Source organism: Asterias rubens, chromosome 2, assembly GCF_902459465.1.
Source record: "Asterias rubens chromosome 2, eAstRub1.3, whole genome shotgun sequence".
Lineage (NCBI taxonomy): Eukaryota > Metazoa > Echinodermata > Asteroidea > Forcipulatida > Asteriidae > Asterias > Asterias rubens.
In genome coordinates, this window is record NC_047063.1 from 5,988,808 (window position 1) to 6,013,553 (window position 24,746).

General features: G+C 40.0%; 1 protein-coding gene across 1 annotated transcript in view; it reads left to right on the plus strand.

Moving 5' to 3' along the window:
- The first annotated feature begins 563 nt into the window (after positions 1-563).
- LOC117304469 (guanine nucleotide-binding protein-like 3 homolog) overlaps positions 564-24,746 on the plus strand; it is a 78,451-nt gene continuing 54,268 nt past the window's right edge. The window contains exons 1-2 of the mRNA XM_033788953.1: positions 564-674; positions 9,135-9,190. Coding sequence (XP_033644844.1) covers positions 653-674; positions 9,135-9,190 — 78 coding nt within the window. The 5' untranslated portion in view covers positions 564-652. The remainder of the gene's footprint in view (positions 675-9,134; positions 9,191-24,746) is intronic.

Consider the following 24,746-nt stretch of genomic DNA (forward strand, 5'->3'; position numbering starts at 1 on the left):
ATCTTTGCCCCAACTTGCTGCCCCGCCCCCCCCCCCCCTCCCCAATGAAAATGTCTAGTTAACGACACTCATGTTTTTCCCATTTTTATGAGAAACACATCACATGAACTGGAACACAACTTATTGTGAAGTACGAAGGGAACAAGTTTAAATGTAAAGGATTTCCGGAAAATGGTATATTTACAGTTTTGTATATAAACTTACGATCAGATGTCTTTCTTTGGGACATGTTTGTGTGGTATGTTTTACTGCGCTTTTCATGATATTTTTCAACATACACGTAAATAGTTTTTCGAAAAATACTGCTTGCTCCCATATACCCGAAAATGATAAGATAACACAAGCCTCGGGTGCCATTTCCCCCCTCGGATGCGTACCTGCCGTTTCCCCCCTCGGATGTTGTACAAACGCCAATCGTGCATTATACAATTTTGTTGCACGCTGTGACGGGGTCCATGGCGTTTTGTGAAGTGAGTGACGGTCGTTGACATGTTTTTGGCAGCCATCCCATGCCACACGTCAGCATGGTAACTTTATATTAACGGATAAAGCGCTATAGCGTATGTGTGGAAAACATTCATCTTCAAGCTTCAACCCCGCACATCACGGAAGTACTAAAGACTTAAGATTTCCTCCAAACTTCTAGTGAAACATGGTTAAAAAGGGAAGACCACGTAAGTAACACATTACTTTCAACGTTGTTTAGCTACAGATATTCATTATTTCCATGGGACTCTCTTCTCCGAGTCTGAATCTTCTCTTCTCCTTGTTCAATGTCCTTAAAAATAAGTTGCAAAAAATACGGGCACGGGCATGCATTATAATTATAGGCCTAGGCCAACTTCTACTAGAACTATAGGTTCGTTCCGCTATCGTCGTTAGTGTACGAGACGATAGCGGAACGAACCTCCATAGTCCTAGGCATATAATTATTGTATTTATTAGAAAGAATTAAGGAACACGTTGCCTTGTTGGATCGGACGAGTTGGTCTATAAAAAGTGCTTGTAACCGTTTGATATAAAATGCACATGGTTAGAAAGATGTTTTCAAAGTAGAATACAATGATCCACACAAGTATGCCTCGAAACTGCGTGGTTTTCCTTTTACCTCGTCGACTAACACGGTCGGCCATTTATGGGAGTCAAATTTTTGACTCTCATAAATGGCGGACCGTGTTACTAGCTCGCAAAGTAAAAGGAAAACCATGCAATTTTGAGGCAAATTTGTGTAGATCGTTATGTTCTACTTTTGAATTATCTTTCTAACCATATGCATTTCATAAACGCTTTCAAACGCTTTTCAACGACCAACTCGTCCGATCCAAGGCAATGTGCTCCTTTAATGCTGAATTAATTAGTAAAACCATGGCTTATATTTATAATCGTAGGAGGTCCTGTTTTCGAGGTGTCCCTAAAATCGTGGCAAATCTTTTACCTCTCTGTGCGCGATGTAAACAGTCCCTAGATAAAAACTGTGTGGTTTTATTTGCCAAGCAAAGAGTCTCCTCTCCCTTGACCAAAACTTGGAAACACGTAAGGCTCCACTGGTTATTTCACCTCGGTCTGAATCCAACTCGGTCTGAATCCAACTCGGTCTGAATCCAACTCGGTCTGAATCCAACTCGGTCTGAATCCAACTCGGTCTGAATCCAACTCGGTCTGAATCCAACTCGGTCTGAATCCAACTCGGTCTGAATCCAACTCGGTCTGAATCCAACTCGGTCTGAATCCAACTCGGTCTGAATCCAACTCGGTCTGAATCCAACTCGGTCTGAATCCAACTCGGTCTGAATCCAACTCGGTCTGAATCCAACTCTGTCTGAATCCAATTCGGTCTGAACAGAATCCAACTCGGTCTGAATCCAATTCGGTTTGAATCCAACTCGGTCTAAAGTCAACTTTTATATGTTTTGTAAATAAGTATTTACTAATTAATACTGTAGACGTAGTCGTTGCGATAACGTAACCCTCCTGCAGATGGCGGAGCCGGAGGGTTACAAAGCATACGCAACCTGTGCAGGGCGAGATGGTCATACACCTGTACACGTATCCTCCTCTTACCAGTTTTCACGGTATTATGCCTTTTTCTTTGAATTGGGAAAAAAATAATGATGCAGTAAGGACCTATATCAACCGATGCCCTAATTTTCTTCATTTGTTTATATTAAGTATGCAAACATAAATTAAAACTTGATGGACATTGAAATTTTCACACCACACCAATCTTCAATGACTTCAACTGGTCCCATTTGCTTTGAGTTTTTCCTGTTTTTAACGCAAATGAGAAATAATGGTTTCCCGGTGAAGCCATACGTGAAAGAAATATCTGCAGTGACTGCAAGTGTTCTGTGAGACTCTGTGTATGACTCTATAACCAGCAGTTGTCTTCATTGTATTCACAATTTTGTTATGACATTTTAAAAATTACCATGGTAATCTGCAAAAAAATTAAAATAAAAAATCATGATAAAGCGTAAAAATAAAAAGTGATAATTGAGTCACCAAGCTGATAATTAAATTTTAATAATGAAAGAAAAAACACCCTTGTCACATGAAGTTGTGTGCTATTTGATGCTTGATTTCGAGACCTCAAATTGTAAACTTGAGGTCTCGGAATCAAATTCGTGGGAAATTACTTCTTTCTCGAAAACTACGTCACTTCAGAGGGAACTGTTTCTCACAATGTTTTGTACCTCTGTTTTTTTTCCAGAATGCTCAGCAGAATGTTCAGTCACATGATTTGATCATCGTGAAATGTGAACTGAAATAGTGTTTGATTTTGATGAAACTTTTTCGGTGGGCAATTTTTTTTATACGGCCTCAACATTATGACATAGTTTTGTACCGTGTAGAAGTGCAAATAACCTGTGGGGCCTTACTTGTTTCTAAGTTTTGGTCAAGGGAGAGGAGACTCTCTGCTTGGCAAATAAAACCAAACTTTTTGTATCTAGAGACTGTTTACATCACTCTCTGCTTGGCAAATAAAATCAAACTTTTTGTATCTAGAGACTGTTTACATCGCGCACAGAGAGGTAAAAGATTTGCCACGATTTTAGGGACACCTTGAAAACAGGACCTCCTATGATACAATTTCGACAGCTAGTCAACAGATTTGCTTGATTTTTACCACTTTAAAAAATCATGACACAAATTCTATGAACACGACCTTATTCCTCAATACCTTATGAATAACACTCAAAACACCCTTGTGAAAATATTTTGAAAAAAGTACAAAAACTTCCCCGAGCGAAACAGTCACAAATGTCCCAGGTTGATATGTCGCATCGCCATTTTGTGACTTCCCGATATGTTCAACGCTTTATTTGTTGGTCACCAACAGCAGGTACCAGCCAATTGAATTGAAGACCTGCCGGGCCGCAGCCGAGTTGGACTAAACCATTCTGTAAAAGGGATGTTATAAGGCAGTGCGGCAGTGTGTGTGCTCTGTCCGTTTACTATGCCCGCCATTCACTCATGTAGCGCGCACGCACTGCGGCACTGCAACACCCCTTGTTACACCCCTTTTACAGAATGGTTTAGTCCAACTCGGCAGCGGCTCGGCAGCTCGTCAATTTAATTGGCTGGTACCTGCGGTTCAGCGCTTGGTGACCAAAAAAAAAAGCATTGAACATATGGGGAAGTCACAAACTGGCGATGCGACAGGTTCTAAATAGAACCTGGGAAATTTGTGACTGTTTCGCTCCGAGATCTGGTAAGTTTTTGTCCTTGTGAGCAGCAGTAGAACTTTTTGAGTTGACAGCATCTTCAAGTGCGGATCTATGAACCAAGTTTTAGATGAAAATACTGTCAAAGAGTGAGCACGTGAGTGTGAAACATTTACGACATGGGTCCGGGCCCGCTCAAGGGCCCAGGAAAATTTTGTATTTTTAGATGCTCTGTGGTGCAATCTTTAGGCCATTTAGCGGCCAAATGGCAAACGAAACAGAACAATGAGCTGTGTGAATATTGTGTTTCAGTGCTCCACAGTTCAACAGAAAACACGATTTTCATGATAAAGGTGGTCAAACGACACAGGGAACATTTGATACTGTGTCCCCCACCCTTCAAAAATGGGGTGGGGTGGGGTGGGGTACACGTCCCTTCCAGGGGGAGGTGCAAATCTGTCGATGATTAAAATTTTGATATTTTGATCAATTCATTTTTATCCAAATTAAAGGTACACAGACGTCAGGTTGTTTAAATTGACTCTTTTTTCATACGTTACTTTTGGTTTGAACACTGTTCATATAGTGCATTTTAGCGAACAGCAATTGAAAATGGTCATGCGACCACGAACACAATTTGCGACAAGGCAAATTGTTGGTTTGGCCCAGTGTCTTAGCCAGGAATTTGGAAAGTGGGATTGCAAACTGAAAAAGTGGGAGTGCAACCTAAAATCACTACAAAAAATAGAAACGTGTGCGTAGCACACAACAAGAGCGCGCAGCGCCAAGTCTGTCTCACCCCCCCCCCCCCCCCCCCCCCTTAAGGGCCCTGGAAGCTCTGGATACTGTAGGTGCTCTGGTGGTTTCTGACGCATTTCTGGTACCTATTTCTGTTACAAGTAAACTATTTTGATTTAATTTTTGTTTTGTTTTCAACTCGAAAAAATGAGAGGCTTTAAAGCACAGATATTGTAAAGGTGATAGACGTCCACTATACATTATTAAACTCTATAAAATGTTTCTGGGTCAATATTAGGCCAGTTCAAAGCAGTTACTTGGACCATGGAGCTGCGCTTGGACCCATTTAGCCTGAAATGATTCAAAAGCGATCAAATAATGCAGTACAAGTTTGCTGTCAACAAAATATTTTTTGGCATGTGTTTATACTCTTGATACAAATTTTTGCTTAAAGACTAAACAAAATGGAGAGGTATTGAAGAAATTAAGAGTTATCATTTACTAATGTAAACTTTCTATCCATTCTTGTCCATTTGATTTCAGAACTATAGGCCTAAGGTCAAGAAGCTGATAATAGTTGTTGTATTTATTTTAAACAAATCATATCATTAATGTAAAATAATGATTCACACAAATATTTGCAACCAACCAAAATGCCAAGAGTGATTAACATGTACCATAATTGTTTGCTTTATTTAAACTGACTGATCATGGTAATTAAAATTTTCCTTAGTACTTTTTAAGGTTTCATAACGTTTAAGTCTTATAGGTTGTTTAATAGTTGAAACTGGGTCAAAGGCAATTTGTAAACAGTCTTCGGAGAATAAAGAACAAACAGTTACGAAAGACAGTGCCATTTAAGTAGTTCCACTGGGCAAAAAAACGTACCATGGAATTTTACTATACAGCAAAATCGACTTAAGATTTGAAAAGAAACATGAACCAGTTTTTGAACCTTTCGAGTGGAAAATAAACATCGTTTTGTCAACTGCATTAACACCCAAGAGATGCAAACATTGAAATCCAAAAAAGTCTTGATGTTTCAAACAAACTCTACAACGAACAAACGATGTGCCCTTGAATTTCTAGAAGGAAAAAAGATCGTCATGTTTACTGCCGTAGAGTTGGGAAAAACTGCGGAACCAATCCACAAAGCAACTGTAGAATGTATGCGGTAAAAGGTTTACTGCGCCGCGTATCACTCAGTTACCGATACTGACGTCATAGTAGAAAAATCCGGAGCGCGATGGTTTGTAGGATCGTGGAGATGAGATTGGTACCTAAAATAATCTGAACGAAAACGCATGCATGGAGTTCATGCTGCCTGCTGATGACGGTCGATGACGACGACTGACTGTTACAACGAAGTCTGGTGTCTCGCTTGCGTTGTGTAATTTGCACGTGCGTTGTGTACATGTAATGTGTGGTTTGTGATGTGTGTTGTGTTTTGTGTGAGTCTAAATGTGGTCAGCGTTTACGAGGCAACTTTGAGTGATTGTTTTATGGTTGTGTCGTTAAATTTTGATTCAAAAAGAAGGAAATCTGGTAAAACCAAATCTAATTTTACTCACTGCTATTTTTAAACTGTTCAACAACAAAATAATAAAAGAAGTTCAGTAATTTCCACTGAAATTACTAGACAGCACGGCTTCAACCAAGCCGTGCATACAAATTTTGCCCGTGTTTTCAGCCCAACTGGCCGTGCTAACACTGCGTGCACGGCTCGCTAGCTAACACGTTGATGCAATTCAGTATGTACCTATCATGAGTTGTGACTTCTTGAGAGGAGTCTACTCAAGTCTTTTTTTCTTGTTTTTCAACCCGCGTTCTGGACCCTTTACTTTGTACAGCGCAGTTTTTAGCTGTTCTGACCTACCGTCGGAACAGGTATTAATTTCGTAGAGATTTTTAAAACGTTTTAGTAACAGGTATTAATTTCGTAGAGATTTTTAAAACGTTTTAGAAACGTTTTTTTCCAAAACCTCATAGGTTTAACGCACGATTTTTTTGTGGCAAGGTAATCTTAGAAACGGTAGAAATGACAGACTTGAGTTCTATATTAAATTGAAGCTTAGTATGTAACTTAGTTTTTCTACGAATGTTTTTTTAATCTCTTAATCAATTAGCCGAGTTATTAAAGATATGAATATTTAATTAGGCAATCTTGTTAACAGCATATCTCCCAAAATAAACGTCCGATTTTCAAAAATTCTTCATATGTTGATTCTCTGGGTATTGAAGATGTGCAAAATGAAGTAATTCGATATCTCACGTCATCTTGTAATTATTTTTATTAAATGTATACAGTTATTATATAATGAATAAAATCGCGACGTCTGTGTTGATAAGTCCAATGAGCTGTGGTTCGAATCCTCCTGGAATCTCGACGAAATCAATATAATGAGGCATACATTTTACATTTTTTTTACAATCAGAAATATGTACCTACATTAAAACGATCTGTACAACATGTTCTTTTTTCCCCAATTTTTGGCTCATGAGAAGCTTCTTTCCTGGAAAATAAAACGGTCCTGATTTTGTCCTCGTGCCAAAATCCTATTGACACAATGGTCATAAAAAAGTCTCCCATGGTGGATCGGCTGCCTCGCTCCGCACTTGCGTTGTGCCTTCGAAACTTTTCCCTTTTTTTCCCAAAGGGCAGTTGCATGCCTGTAATACCTCATAAACTTGATTTCAAGTCTGAGAGTGCCGTAATTTCTCTGCATCAGCCACGCAGAATTCCCCCGTAGATTTGCTACCACACTCTAACTCGCTCCAATGACGGAGGTTTATCCACGAGAGGGCGCTGTTTCAGTAAATAATATATCAGGACGACTAAACCGCACGATCACAGACTTGGAACCAAGTCTAAATACCACGCTGTCATGGCTGTTGTCAAAATGTAGTCGGGATGCCCTGCCACACAGAGAAAAATGCATGTGAAATGCTGCACACTATATTATACACAAAAAGGTAGTTAGTTGATACAGCGCATTGAAACAGTGGTTCGTGTTTAACGTGCAGGGATGAGATTCTTCCGCCATTTTTTTTGGCGGAATTCTGACTTTCCGACTTTGAAAAACCGTCTTTTTTTTTTCAGTTCTGACTTTTTTAAAATCTCCGACTCTGGCAAATTGAGTTGTGAACCTTTCATTTTCCAACATTAAAATTGACAATAAATTTAAAAATTCTAGATACTTGCCAGATTTAGTTTGGCCGCGATCAGGATCTGAAGTGCTCTCTTTCATTTCAGAATACACGTTGTCATACAATCATTGAAAACACGATGCATAAACCACATGGTGCAGAGTATCTACACACAGTCGCCCACTACATATAGTCCATGCAGTATGCACAGCATATTAAACAGTACACACAGTCGTCCAAAGTCCATTCTGACCAACATTCCCCACGCTGTGATTGGCCGTTGATGGCTGTTGATAATTCCATATTCATGACCTTCTTGACTGGACTTCAATGCAGTACACATTCACAAACGGAGTAAAGAATTGCGCTGTGTCTACCTGTTCGGAAGTTTTCCAGCGTGCTGCGCACTTCGAGTCAATATTTTTACATTTTATCCAAACCTGGAGGGAATATTTTACATTATATTTGACCCTATAAATAATAAATAGTTCATAGTCATAGTTCTGTAGTACCGCTGAGGATTGCAGCCGGACTACTTGGCAAGGTGTTTCAGCTGGTCCACCGCGGTTTCAACTGGCATGGCATTTGGCCAGCAGGCCACCGTTAAGGTCGAACACTGATAGACCATCCACAAAAAAATATTTTGTCAGTAAGGAGTGGTTCTTTTGTAGCACCTTGCAGCTTGTCTTAAGGCAGAGTCACACTAAAGAGATAGGTGAAACGATAACGATCACGACGCAAAGAGAGCACATTCTATAGGTTGAGTTGCTCCACACATAATACGCACAGACTCATTCAACCAATAGAATGCGTTCTCTTTGCGTCTTGATTGAATCATTTTCATTATCGCTGCAATGTGACACGACTTTAATTGTGGTACTGATTAATCCAGCCATTGTTTTTCTGCGATGTCTAATAAAAACCTGTATTCCGGTATTTTTAAACCACACCACATGTCGCAATCAAGAGCTTGTCCAATCTGCAGAAACCAAACTGGCTTTTGGCTCCACTTCCCATTTGTGGACCATTTCCTAATGCTTGCGCTTGTTTGTGTGCACTCAGAGGCTGTAAATGTGCATTTCATTTTATGGATTTGCACAATCTACAAACTGCATTATTTATTTTGTGTATTTTTGTGTATTTTTGTTGCTATCAGCATCCAAAAATAAGGAAACAAAAGAATAGGGACGAGTTCTTAAACGGCCGTTTAAAACCGGCAGGGTCATTGCCGTGTGATAAAGGCTTGAGCCGAAGGCAAGGGCCTTTATCGCACGGCATCGACCTGTACAATTATAGACATTTTGACAAAATTGAAAGTTCAAGGTTTTAAATATTATTAAAAAAAACTTTGTGAACAATCTGTTTGATGTGCAAGGGTTGTGTGTACGCGGACGGGCTTAGAATAATCTTGATAATCTTGTGCGCACGCGCCTGACCTGGTCTTTATCAACCATTCAAACACCCCCACGTGACGACCCCCCTGGGGTATTTATGAATGATTATTCAATGCAATTTGGTCTATAACATAGTTGGGTGATTTTGATTTTAAATATTTTGTTTATCTTTAAAATTTTGATATCATAGGTAAGATGAAAAGCAAGCGAGTGCTGGCTAAAGTTCGCTACAAGGTAGAGAAAAAGGTAAGTCCATTTTTAGTCTATTGAATTGTAGAGTTGGCATAGCATCAATCGACTAACATGCCATAAACCACTCACCTATTAAACCTCTCTGATGGGAAATGCCATACACAACACATGGGACCATCCTGAATGTACTATTATTACTTGCTATACCTCGGTATATTTTGTTGAAGTTTTATTGGTCGAGAACCAATCATGTGATGTGATACAAAGAGGCATGTTCCATGGCTGTACACACGGCGGGTAACATGAGTTTTGTAAACTGATGTACATAACCTTGACCTTTCCAACCTTTGTCGATTTCCAGCGCTTAGTACGAAACGGTGAAGAATTGTTTCTTAATTTTTTAGCAACTGTTTGTCTTCTTATTTAACTTTACATACTTGTCGTAAGTAATGTTTGAAGATGACAACAGAACTTTGAGAAGAGGAATAATCAAGGTAAGGTATAACAAAACAATTTTTGCTCTGTGACGGGGGTCCATGGGTTTTGTACAGACATCGCCTCGGGTTCCATTTCCCCCTCGGGTGTTCAAAATGCCATGGACCCCGTCACAGTGAGTGGCAACAATTGTATTATGGCATCTTCTTTATTATGTGGACCATAATAGATAATTGAGGTATTTAAATGATCAAAATTTCATATTTGTAGGTCATTTATTTAACTTTTGAATGCGCAGGTTGTGGGGATGTTGACAAATAATTGAACAGCAAAATAATCAAAGTCTGACATTTAAAAAAAAAAAAATTAAATAAAAATATCGGTAATTTTCCGTGCGTCTTTTTTTTTCGTCATAATATCAACAATAAGAAACATGTGAGTTAACCATTTTTTATAAAATTCAATAAGTTCGAAAAAAATACAAAGAAAACATGTTTAGATAATAGTTATTTTGTGACAGTGATTGCTGTGATACCTGGTCAACTATCAGAGTAATCAGTTTTTCAAATCTCCAGCGATGTAATTTTTCCTTGTCTGTCTGACCTTTGACACGAGACGTACCCCCTCAAACGCCTGCTTGTAGTCAGGCACCCTCAGTGTTTTTACGGAACGCGCGATCAGCACATGTTTTTCTGCGCGATCTTATACTCGGGCAAAATAATTTTGTCAAGAAAATGACGTCGGCATTAACTGCCATTCGACAATTCATCGGACAGCTCTAGACCACAAACCAAAACGTCTTTCAGATGATTTACAACGGAAATACTTTCTTCAGAACGCTAGTTTTTGGAAACTAAATCAACTTCCGTTCAGGTACGTTTGATGTGAATTGCGCGAAGGTTATAAAGTCTGGAACGTCATTTTTCAATTAAGTCCGTCTACTTTCTGGAACGTCATGCAAATCTGTCATTTTTTGGCGATCGTCACTTAAAATCTGTCAAAAATTACGTTCAAAACTGATGTTTTTTACCTAAAAAAAAAAAGCGGACCCTTGATGAAGTTTTTATTTTTTGATAGATATTAGGTATGACAGGCTGCAATAATCAGAGAAATTACAGTAGTCTTGTGCCAGGAAAAAAATAGTTACAGCAGCCCTGATACTTCACGACGGCAACGACGGCAATTGCCGTCGTTGCCCCTACCGATTGCCGCAATGCCCTTCAAAAACCCAATTTTTCACGGCAATGATTGCCGTGCCCTTTTCTCATCACTGCCGCCGTGCCCTTCCTCCCGAAAACAAATTATATTCAACGTTGTCAAAGTTCAAAAATAAGCCAAAAAGTCCCGATGTCTGTGTAAATTTCACGCAACGAAATAGACCCCAATTTCACGCACGTAAGGCATAGCAGCAGATTTCAGGCCCGTTAGTCGTTGTTCTTTGCGTGCGACAAAAAAATACTCGAAACATCGAACGCTAGAGGGCGTTTCGGAACAGCAATAGCGTGAGACTAAACGTCCTCTAGTGGTAAAATTACGCGAACCAACGCTAAACGCCTTGAGAAAAAGACTCGACGTGTCTTTGCATGCTGGGATAGTTGTTTTCCGCATGCTTGGTACATGTGATGTACCATCATGTACAGAGCATAGGCGTCGCGCACCGCATGCATTTATTCTGTCAACATCGTGTCAAAATGGAGCAGTTACGTGGGAATTTTAGCGTCTCTACGAAAAACCACACAACGTGCATGACCAATAGTAGGATTACGTAGGAACAAACATTATTTATTGTGTATTGTAAGTAGTTGTTCTTTATTTTGTTGAATTAGATGAATGCTTTCTTTTTTCATTGGGTAAAATGGAAAAATTGGAAGAACTATTTTTTACAGGCAACTCGGAGGTTTTTTTTTCAAACTGCCGTCGTGCCCTTCGCAACTTTTTATGATTGCCGTGATGCCCTTCCAAATTTTTGAAAATTGCCTTGGTGCCCTAAATTTTTACAAAAAGTCAAGGCAAAACTGCCGTGCCCCTTAAAAGCCGAAGTATCAGTGCTGTTACAGACAATATTTGCTTTGTTTTTCTGTCAACCTTTTGCCCTGCTCTGTCAGGCTTATATTTTCTGTGTTTGGTGTTTTGTTGATTTTTTACTGATTTTATTTGAAAGTATATCTGTTGGGCCTCATTATAGTACACAATGAATGTTCCTAGTGATTTACTTAAGCTAGTTTTGAATTAAATATATATAACCACAGGTTTCACTGCTACATTTTTAAAATGATCACCACACAATTAAAATTAAATGAACTATCCTTATATGAATATTTTAGTAAACCTTAATATGTTGTCACCATTATTCGATTTTAGCAAACACCTATCCTTAACTCTCTCGTGAACTTTTGCAAATGGTGACCCCGGTTCAAAAACTAACACCACTGAAACCACAGACAAGAAACTAGAAAGCACGGTAGCTGTATTTGAGCAAATACGGGTATCTCTGCCCGGCGGGGGGTGGAGCATAATATTCTGCATGGTTTATGTTGCACTTGGAGAAATGAAAATTGTGTGTGTTTTGGGGGTGATACAGAACAATCTGTAACATGAAGCTTATAACTCCGGCAGGCACAGCGTGTAACAATAGCAATATATTTATATGAAAGTACACACAACCATGTGCGACCGCGTGACTAAAACAACTTCGTTCCCATCCATCACACGGCAGATCGTGTGTTTTTTTTTTTTTTTTAATGTTGCAATTTTTCATCGGCTTCCAAGCTTTAGGTACGAGGGTGGCATTTGTTCCAACAGCACTCCGCACTAATGACGTAAGAATACCCGGATGTCAGACAAACTTTCCACCACACGGGTCGTCAGTACACACTCACACGCCGGTAATCGTGTAGTGCACAAAAAACTAACATGTACGCGCGCGTATTATCAGTGAAATTTTTGACACTTTGTCTGAGATCCGGGAACTTGCTTCTATTTTTAGCATTAGTTTGGAGTGCTAAATTAAAATGTGTACGAAACCCAGGTTTGAGCTTGGGCCGCCCTGGCTTGGGCTGCTCTGTCTCCGCTATGATAAACCTACACTCCCGGCAGGACAGCGTGTAAACAATTAAAACCTAGAAATGCACAGAATTGCTATTGGTGTTTTCATATTGGTAGCCCCTTTGCTTTTGGTCCATACGCATTTGGTGCAGTTATCAAAATGTGTTGCGTTGTTCACTATTGTATGTTGATGCTCCATATTCTTGTTACACATTAAGAAGTTTCCATTAATATTAATCTTAACGACCTGACACATTTAAAATACTGCACCTGATTCTGTGTATTTAAATTATTAGAATATTGCACGATAAGTTCTCTTTGACACCAACCATGGAGGAAGGAAAAAAAAGTCCTTCCTCCATGCACCACAAACGCCCACTATTTTAATTTATTGGTGCTCCAACTTCACCTTTGTATGGGGGCCCTGAAGGGACATATCGCTAACAGGTGCGCATACAATTGCGATGTCACAAATTTATTTGCAAATGTTTGCGCATACGTATGCGGTGTCGTGAAATTATTCGCGAATAAGTACGATGTCGCGATCAGACTGGATGATAAAAATCCACAGATATATATTAGAAATTTTATTTAAACGTATGCGACAAAGTATGCAATAAAATTTTCGACAACTCTAACATATTCGCATACGTTACTCGCAAATACGAAATCCGACCATACGCAAGCGCATACGTAAGCATGCGCACATATTCCCAAATATTTTCACGACATACATGTACGTATGCCGACAAGTTTACAGTTATGCGATGTGCTTTTGGGCCACCGTACCTTTTTGATTGCATACGTTTGCGATGTCACAAATTTATTCGCAAATGTTTGCGCATACGTATGCGGTGTCAAGAAATTATTCGCGAATAAGTATGATGTCGCGATCAGACTGGATGCTAAAAATCCACAGATATATATTAGAAATTTTAATTAAACATATGCGACAAAGTATAATAAAATTTTCGACAACTCAAACATATTCGCATACGTTACTCGCGAATATCTTAACGAAATCCCACCATCGACAACTCAAACATATTCGCATACGTTACTCGCGAATATCTTAACGAAATCCCACCATACGCAAGCGCATACGTAAGCATGCGCACATATTCCCAAATATTTTCACGGCATACGTATGCCGACAAGTTTACAGTTATGCGATGTCCTTTTGGGCCACTGTACCTTTTTGATTAGGTAAAAGTCAGCTGCCTATTATTACATGGACAAGTGATAACACTATTAATATCAAGTGTCCAACTTTTACTAAGAAACACTTAAGTTTGGTACTGTTACCAACAGTATCATGCAGTTGTTTTACAACATATTTCATTGCAAAGACATTTGGCAAGGTAATGAATCTCACATAAATTCCAAAAACATTCAAAACCTTTTCTTAAGATGCACTGTGAAAAGAATAATTTGTAAAAGCTAATAAGCTAATTTAAAACAATTTTTCTATAAAAATGCTCCGTTATTGAATGACTATTGACTTATGGATTAACGGTGACGATTGCGAAGTTTCCTCACTCAAACTAAAGCTCATGTAACTAACAACCATACACGGTTAGCACGGTTAACATCCGTTGGCTCTCCGGGTTGTCACCGAACCCGTATGCCGTGAATAAGCTCCAGACCACGGCAGAGTGTTTTTAACGTTCACGGTGCAGGTCACACTGCGACCGGAAAATCCCCCATTGCAATAACGTGGGGAAAAGCTTCGGTGGTGATCGTCTCGCAGCGCAGCGTAGAGGATTCACTCATCACGTAAATAAAACAACCTCGTTATATTTTTACGTTGCAATTCTGATCGGCTTACAAGCTTTAGGTACGAGGTTGGAATTTTTGGTTCCGTTTTTTACGAAACCGCGGCTTTAGCTTGGGATGTCACTTGGGCTTCGGCTTGGGCTTCGTCTGCCTGTTTGAAGCCCCGTTAGAAAAGCACATGTTTTCTAAATAACTGACGGAGCCTAAGCCCAAGCCCAATATGTGGCCACGGTTTTGCAAATGCAAGCTGAAGAAGAAGAAGAAGGAGAAGAAGAAGAATATCCACCACAAGGACAATATCTCTGCCGTTGCACGGGCAGAGATAATAATCGACACGACTGACAAGAAAGCGACTTATGAATACAAGAAAATTACATTTATTTTAAACTAATAACTAACGAATATTATGTTAAACTCCCTTGGTTCGACTAGTGAATCCTTTCACATTCAGTTTCGGTTATAACACCCTAATTTTAAATACAATGCTTGGTGATACACGATTGATTAACTCTTTACGGAGGAGTTCAACTCCAGAACATTTCTTATTGATTCAAACAATCTTAAACTTCAGTTCAACTTAGTTCAGCTTCAAGTTCGTTTATGATATACACATTGTTAATTACGTGGTAAACAATTGTACCATAACCTCATCACGGAGGATTTCAACTCCAGAACAGACTTTTCTTATTGATTCAAACAATCTTAAATCTAGTTCATTTCTTGGAGTATTCCAGCTTCAGTTTCTTTTACAAGAATTACAACTTCAATTCCTTTACAAAATCATAGCTTAAATAATCACGATCAACTCATCGTCACGGAGGAGTTCAACTCCGGAACATCAGGTAGGTCTACACTTCCAGACTGCCAAGTACGTCTCATTCGTCTACAACAGTTGGGTGCAATTAGTACATCTTTCGGCCAGCGCCATCTCTCTCTTAGAGTGTGTGATTACTCCTGAACCCACGGCCATGGGTTGTGTTACTGGCGAGATCCTCGGACGGGCTGAGTGTTGTGGTTTTCCCCAAAACGGGAAAAAGAGTTCTTCCGTCACTGAATTGGTCGGTTTGAAACGATTTTTTTGGTTGTGGCTGTCTCCACAAAATAAATCGGAAGATAAATCTGCTGTTTCAGGCCTTCGGCAAGTTGACACCGATCTTCACTCTCACACAAATACACCCAGACTTAAAACCACGTCTTCCTCTGTCAAGAGGTTCTTGAGATCTGCCATATATTTCTTCTCGCACTCACATCCTTACACACCACATTCCAAACAACATTTCACAACAAAAATACAAAAGGTATGGACAAAGCAACCGATTTTAAACTAAGTAAATAGTAAACAAAAAACACAAAGCAACCGCAACTAAATCACCTTGTATAACATGACTCAATTATAGAAACTTGCGGGAATTTTCTGCGCTCTAACTGGTTAAAAACTTTTTCGGCGAGACCACACGAGCGCAAAGGTAGGTTTTTACACTATGCCGAGATGGGTCACGCACGCAAAACAAAATACCAAAAATACCAGTGTTACATATGTATATGTGACGGGCAGAAAAACGTGTGTAAAACGTATTTTTTATGCTTCTTTGTTGACTTAATATATTCATTTATTCACACTTCAAACCCCGGTTCAAGCGCCCCCAGCGGTGGCTTTATTTTCAAATTTATCAATTCGGATCATTCTATACTTTGATGTCGGGAGAATAACAACTGTCAACTTCTTGTTCTTCTCCGACAGGTAATGATCTTTTCTCTTTATTTATTTCATATTTCCCCTTTATCATAAATTGCATTTACCTTCATACAATCCCTTGCATTTATACTTGTTTTATACATTTTGCTTAGATTTGTAGCCACTTTTTAATGTTGTTTTCTCAAGATTCCGAATTGAGATTCGGCAATCAGGAGTTCCGCCCTTTTTCAGAACTTAGTTTCATTAACCTTTCTTTATTTATTATACATGAGTTTGAGTTATTAGAAAGAGATAGTTGAGCTCTTGATGAGTAATATTTCTTTAGGTTTATTTTGCACAGTTTGCAAGGTTTATTTAATTGAATATTTGGGCGTTTCCAAGATGGCGGACGCCATAAAGGTTTTGGCGGGAACCTGCCAGAGGAAATACTGTTTTATATTATTTCTTTCTTTAATGTTGCCATCCAACTACAACCGTTATTTGATGGCCTTAGTTAGTAATCGCTTGGACATTAATGTACATTTTCTAGCGATGTGTATTTTTCTAATTGCTTAATTCCTGGGCTGAGAGAAACCTGCCCCGTTTGTGGATTTATTAGTTGCCTCATTATTTGAATAACTCGTAGGCATAAGCACTGTATATGTTAAGTTACGTTGATTTTATTGCAATGTTATTGTTTCTCATTAATATTATTGATTCTATACTTTGATGTCGGGAGAATAACAACTGTCAACTTCTTGTTCTTCTCCGACAGACTGTGTGAATAAAGCCCAGAGGCCAGAGAACTAAGATATGTTTCCACATTAAAATCTTTCATTTAAACCGGCCACATACAGTGTATACAATTATTTGAAATATCTGAAAAGGTCAAAAATAATTTTTTGAAAAATGACATTTGAGGTTGTAAAATGGTCCATATTTCAAAGAAAATGCCTTATATACTTGGTCCTTTTATGAGGGCCTCATATGAATAATGTGTTTAGTGTTGGCTTTTTCCAAAAATAATTCCAATAGCCGGAATTATTGTGTGTGTTTTTAACTAGATCAAGAATAGGTGATAACTTTGCTTTTTCTTCCTTTTTTGTTGGGGTGACTTGCGGATCACCTTTGGAATTTCTGACTTATTCTATGTTGCTGGCATGTATGCAATGAGTGAATTGAGATCTGTGCTTCTTGCATGGAGTTAATAGCAGCACTTTTTTATATAGTTTCAGGGTCTTATCAAAATTAATTCATGACAGATAGTCGGATAATAAGTTGATACTTCATAGAGTCATTGCCTTGATGCCCTTGAACATGTTGAAATGCTTTGAACAGTAGAAATTTACAATGTTCTCAAAGGGTGCTTACCAAGGAGAAAATTGGTGCCCTTTAAGAAAATGAAGCACACAGACCTGGGGCCAATGTCACTAAACTTTGTTTTGCGACCATCGCTAAATTGGACGCAAGCGTGACACAAAATTTTAGTTTGCTGACGGTTTATGACGAGTTACCAGTTATCAAAGTTTGGGCCAAAAAGCCCTCGAGAAACGAATAGTACATTCCCTGTAAACACAAAAACGTCATCCCAAAAAAAGTAAAACACTTTTTGAAACCTCCATTTGGGCTTAAAACAAAAGTAAAAAAAAAAAATTTGGGATCTCGTTGGCGAGTCATGTTTTGCGCACCTGAACCTTTGACGAACAGTGCCCTCGTGCCATTTTCAATGCCTCATAACTCAACGCGCCTATAGGATCCCATGAATTGACCAAGTTCAAATGAAAGAGCTTGCATCCCTAAAACAAATTTAAGTGCAAAGTGCGTGGGATCTCGTTGGCGCAGAGAGATAATAGAGGTCAAAGTTCAAATTTTACCAATATATTGCGTTTTCGCACCTCGTAACTTTGCGCGCCAACATCAACAAAATATGTTAATGACAACCGGGTGTTGGAACAGTTTTCATCTAATGACAAATGGAAAAAGAATCTTGGGATCTCTGCAACTTGCATGTCAAAAGATTTTTTGAAAATTTTATAAAGTATTGCCATTTCACACATTTTGGCCTAAATTGGGACAACATTCACTTTTCTCATCACTGTAAGTATCTGTGCCAAACAAGATCCCATCAATGTTTTCTTGTATTTGGTTAAGTTGAGTGTTCCTTAAAAGAATTCAATTGAAAAATAATTGAGATCATGTTGGCCCACCAATATATTAAAGGTCAAAGGTCATCAAAAACTACACTACTGCCTACTTTGGGCGAGTTTGCATCCTCTAGAAATCCAGGCGCCAAGATGATCCCATTAAGTTGTCTGCATTTTATGATTATATAGGTCTACTTCACTCTACTTACCGGTAGAGTCAAATTACTAATTTGCATATTCCCTATGCCGCCAGGCAATATTGCTAAGACTTTACACACAATAGCGCCCTCCACCGTCCTACCCACAATGCCCCATGACATGCTTGCCACGAAGTCTTTTCTCTTAGCCTCAGTTGAGTGAGGACGTAAATAATTCTGTGTCCAACAGTTTACCGTTTTTAAAATGAAATAAAAACACCTTACCTTTATTGCTGAGATTTGAAATAAAGACTGAGATTGAAGTTAGTAGAGTTGTTGTTTAGTTGAAGTGTTTTAGATAAAGATTGTTATAAATGAGTAGTTCAAGGAAATGGAAATTGGGGAGGGCTCCGACTGTCGGAACTGGGGGTACGTCCATTCCCCCGGGACAGTCGGAGCCCTCGGAGGGCTGCGCCGGTGACACTCCGTCGCTGGGCTTGCCCTTCAACCGGCCCCCCCAGCCTCAGTCGGCTGCGTCGGCTGGGGGACCCACTGACCAAGGAGGGAGCCTTCCCACTCCCCCTCTTCGATCAGCGTACGTGGGTCTCTTGCAATTCGGCAGCTGACTAGGGGGATGTTTGTTAACCCGTCCCCCTGTGTGCAAGATGGTCCAACCCTTGGACCTCTTTAGCGTATTGTCAGTTCTAACCAAACCCCCTTCGAATCGCTATTGTGGGGCCACATTGTTGCACTTGTCTATCAAGGTGGCTTTCTGGTGGCAGTGGCTACGTCTTGCCAACGTACCAAACTCCACTACCATACAGTGTTGGCTGGACACATCCGGGGGAACTCGGAGGAGTCCGCCTTATACCTTCTGCGGGGTTCTTGGCTAAGATTCAGTCCGATTCTTTAGAACCCCCAGACACCTTTGTCCCCGACCTTAAAGCCTTTTTTGGCGGTCGTGGTCGACAGACTTTGGTGCCCTGTACGGGCATTAGGTGGTATGTCGACCACACAAAGTCAATCAGAACCGGCCACAAACGACTGTTTGTGTCCACAGTTCCACCATTCCGACCGGTGTCTCGCGATACGATCGCATGTTGGATAGTCACAGCTATTCCTTTGGTCCCGGGCGGGTGTCCTGCGGCCGTTGGTCCGGTTCATGCCCGCGAGATGCGGGGGTGTATTCCTCATGGATTTTCTTTAAAACCCCATGAAGGATATCACAAGGGCGGCTTCCTGGAAGAACCCTGACATGTTCTCCGACTGCTACCTGAAGGACGGTCTGCAGGTGGATGGAAGAGCAGGTCGAGCCGTGTTTCAGGCAGCCAGCCGAGCTGTGAAGCCTGAAGAAGCTCCACCTTGTTAGGGATCACGCTTGTATGTGATTTTCCCATATAATAGAGGGCTAACATTACAATAAGTTTTGTTCACCCATGGAGACGAAACCTCCATTCATTCGGGCATGGACCTTAATCGGGCCTAAGGTCCGCGAGGCGTTCTCTGAACTTTGGAGCGCGCCTGGGTCCTACGCCCCTAAAGACATGCAGTAGCACCGCGTATACCCACCGCCTTTCCTCGATGCGAGTCTATGCAAATTAGTAATTCAACTCTACTGGTAAGTAGAGTGAAGTAGACTCCCCCCCCCCCACAGAAGTGTGGATGGGGTCTACGAACGAATACTTACCGGTAGAGTATCCCTCCCTCCTTCCCCACATACTCGGTTCTTGGGTGCTTACATTTAGTAGGGCTCATCGAAAAGAGGACGACTCCATGAGGGGCATGTCATGGGGCATTGTGGGTAGAACGGTGGAGGGCGCTATTGTGTGTAAAGTCTTAGCAATATTGCCTCGCGGCATAGGGAATATGCAAATTAGTAATTCGACTCTACCGGTAAGTATTCGTTCGTAGACCCCATCCACACTTCTGTGGGGGGGGGGGGGGGAATTCTCAGCAACACAGAAAAAGCAAAAACCAAATGGGATTTGAGTGGCGCTAACAAATATTACAGATCAAAAGTTCACAATACATGCCTATACTTATGCATTGCTGTGGCAACCGAAAGTGTGAAATATCCCCCAATTTGAAAATGTTGGCAAACCATGAAGAGGATAGGTCTCCAAAACGGTTTTGGTCAAGAGATAGACTAGACTTGTTTTTACAAATGGTGTTAGTTTAATGTTGGTTGGTAACTGTTGCCAAGGTCAAAGGTTACAAAGAAATAGGCAGTAGTGTAGTTTCATATGACCTTTGACCTTTGTTATATTGGTGGGCCAACATGATCCCAATTATTTTTCAATTGAAATCTGGTTAGGAACACTCAACTTAACCAAATACAAGAAAACATTGATGGGATCTTGTTGGCACAGATACTTACAGTGATGAAAAAAGTGAATGTTGTGCCAATTTAGGCCAAAATGTGTGGAATGACAATACTTTAGAAAATTTTCAAAAAATCTTTCGACATGCAAGTTGCAGACACCCCAAGACTCTTTTTTCATTTGTCATTAGATGAAAATTGTTCCAATACCAAGTTGCCACAAAAACAATTTTTTGTTGTTGGCGGGCGAAGTTACAGAGGTGCGAAAACGCCATATATTGGTAAAATTTGAACTTTGACCTCTATTATCTCTCTGCGCCAACGAGATCCCACTCACTTTGCACTTAAATTTGTTTTAGGGATGCAAGCTCTTTCATTTGAACTTGTTCAATTCATGGGATCCTATAGGCGCGTTGAGTTATGAGGAGTTGAAAATGGCACGAGGGCACTGTTCGTCAAAGGTTCAGGTGCGCGTAACATGACGCGCCAACGAGATCCCAAATTTTTTTTTTTACTTTTGTTATAAGCCTAACTGGAGGTTTCAAAACATGTTTTACTTTTTCTGGGATGACCTTGGCGCACGTTTACGTGTTTACAGGGAATGTACTATTCGTTTTTTGAGGGCTTTTTGGCCCAAACTTTGATAACTGGTAACTCCAAAACCGAAAGCGTCAGCAAACTAAAATTTTTGATTTATTCGTTTGGTATGATGGTGTACCACTCTAATTTTTTGGAAGAAGATCTGCGAACCCATGAATCACACCCCCCCCCTAATTTGGTACATTCTTACAGGCAGTGACTCGTAAAAATACTGTGTAGGATGTGTTTCAGTCCCTATGTTATGTGGACTTTTTACGGTGTTGCAGAATACAAATAAAAAAAAGCACTTAAAATAACTATTGCCATAAAAATTTACTTGGTAATGAGCAATGGAGAGCTGTTGATAGTATAAAATATCGTGAGAAACATTGTTTATTCTAGGCATCCATGAACATGGTATTAGTTTAAATTGCTTTCCTCTAAGTTTTCATGCTAAGACCAAGAAGCTTCCAATCAAGAAATCCTTGAATTGGTCTTTACCCTTTGCAATTTCTGTCAAAATGCTTTCGGATACATAGGGCCAATGATTTTCTGTTTCAGAAAAGTGCAAATTCCGTTTGACAAAAACATTCCGTTTCAGGCACAAAAAACTCATGTTTCATGTTTTTTAATTAGATAAAAGGTTGTTTAATATCCAGGGAGAGATTTTTGATAAGTTGCACTGCTGACTTCCTTAATGTTAATTTGAACTGACATACATGTAGGCTATTTTTCTAAAAAACACTAAAAAAAGATTTTTTTATTTTTTTATTTTTATTAAATTGTTTCTGCTGATCGAAACATGTAAACAGCTGTTGCACTGTGGCTGCAGTATCAACGCACATGACGAGATAGACTTGATTCCAAGTCTAAAAACTGCATCAGCCACATTGCTAGCCTAAACGTGGGACGTCATTCTTCGAGGCTCGTGAATCACGCCAGAGACAGGCCAAAAACCGGCGTGTGGTTTAACCTTTGACCTCTCATAGAGATACACACAAATTCTACACCAACATTCCAAGCAAGTACCGTATCCACCATGCATGTACTGTATACATACTACCACACACGTGGACACACACGTGCAGACGATCGAAAGTAAGCTTTCCATATCTGTGTTTTGATTGGCCAATCGAGGTGAGTCAGACCAATCAAAACAAACCCAGCTACGGTAGCTTTCAGTCACTGCATTTATCCAATGTTATCATTATACCCAATGGAATCACTGGATCTGAATAGCTGGTACCTGTCTTTATCCTTGCGGATAAAGACAGGGGCCCAGTCTACCACATTGCATGCATTGTAGGCTAATGACGGAAGTGTATCCACAAGAGGGTGCTGTTTTAGCGTGATCACAGACTTGGGACCAAACAAAATGTCAGCCATTTTGTTTTTGCTTTGGCGACAGAATGTTGACAGTTTACAGTTTTATTTTAGACCTTTCGGAGATGAAAAAACATTGTATGTGTTCTTATGGATCATAGGTAAGCTAGTTTGTGTACTATTGTTGGTAAAAGGGAGGGAGAAAATGCAATTTGGGTGAAACAAAAATGTTAACATTGTGTGTACTTGGTGGAAATTGGAATACATGTAGAATGATCCATGACTACGATCTCGTACTTTTTAATGGTCTGATTTCTGATGCGTTTTTAGTTTAACAAAAGATCCTTAATAGAGAATGCAATTGCAATAGTTTTGGCCTGAAGAACATGAAAAAAACACGTTTTTTTTTCTTCTCCCCCCCCCCCCCCTCCCTAAAACTGAAATAACGTTTTTCGGTACAAAGGGTGAGTTCCGCGAATTCCGTCCATTTTCCGCGATCGCGGAAAATCATTGGCCCTAGATACATTCATCTTTTGAGTCTGGATGCTGAGAAGTCGCAAAAACATAAATGGTGCGCCAAGAAAGTGATCCAAGCTAATGCAATTACATTACACTGAATGGGACAGTGACAGAGCACCAGCAAACTGGTATAAATAAACAACAGTGCGATCTCCATAAAAATGAGGGATGTCAGGAATGATGTGTGTGATCATGTGAATGTTTTTCATGAAGTCTCATTCCACTACTCGGTAGCAGGGTTCGAAGTTAGCGGTCGCCCGGTCGCCAAATGCTAGTGCGGCGGGCGACTGAAAATCCTTTTTCACTAGCTTTTAAATTAGTAAGTTTGACAATTCTAGATACTTGCTGGATTTAATTTTGCCGTGATCGGGACCGGAATTGCTTTCGTTCGTTTCAGAAAACACGTACAATCAATTGAAAACACGATGCACAAACCACATGGTGCCGAGTATCCTCACAGTCTACACGGTCGCCCACTGGTCCATGCAGTATGCACAGCACATACAAAACAAACACACACAGTCGACCAAAGTCCATTCTGACCAACACTCTGCACGCTGTGATTGGCCGTTGATGGCTGTTAATAATTCCATATTCATGATGTTCTTGACTAGACTTCAATGCAGTACACGTTCACGTACGGAGTAAAGAATTGCCGCACGTTGTGCATAATGACTGCAGACTGTGCACAATGTACAGCCTTGGACAACCAATAACATGGACAACTTTTGCCAACAGAGGGCGTTGCGGGGCAAAGTTCATTGAATTATTTTTCGATGTACGTTGTTGATTGATCGTTGATTCATGAAGATTTTGTGCAAACGGAGTTCAAAACATGTTCAAATCAACCGACCCCCAAACCACGAAGTCATTTAAGTTGTTGTTGAGTGAAAAGGGATAGTTTAAGGTAAAAAATGCAATTTTAAGGGCTTCACTTTCGTGTTTTTTGTGGGGTTTTTTTTTTGGGGGGGGGGGGGGTTGAAAATTTTGTGTATAATTACATGCGGGCTAGTGAAAAAACCTGCGGGCGATCGAGAATTTTGATTGACTCGCCTGGCGGGCGATTGAAAAAAAAAAGTTAAGGGAAACCCCTGGGTAGTCTAGTTGGTAAGACACTGTTCTAGAATTGCAAGGGTCGTGAGTTCGAATCCCACCCGAGTAACATGCCTAAAAGTGATATTTGTTCACAGGACTCGGGAAGTACTAAGTATACAGTGCTAACACACATCGGTTAGTGGGTAAAACCAAAATTAATATTCTTTATCCCCGAAGAAATTTAACATCTATTACTATACCTCATACATATTCATGACAGAGAGTCGAGTTTTCATTAGTCCATTCATCATCACGTGCCAGGTGCCAGGTGTTAATTTTGCTAACTACCAAGCGCGCACGTGAGTATTCACGCAAGTGGTAAATGCGCATGACAAGTAATAGTTCCCTGGGAGCTATTCTACTTGTCATGCGCACTACCATTGCGCGACGTCATCCCCGGGCGCTATTGATCGTGGCACCGTTTTGTGGAACAAACAGCGCTCTCTAAGCGACATCCAACACATAAACAAACTTATTATGTGCATTTTGTTTCACAGTAATCATTTTCTCTTGCTCAAAACTCATGTTCCGGTAACTGAATATGTATGAAGTATAGTAAAAC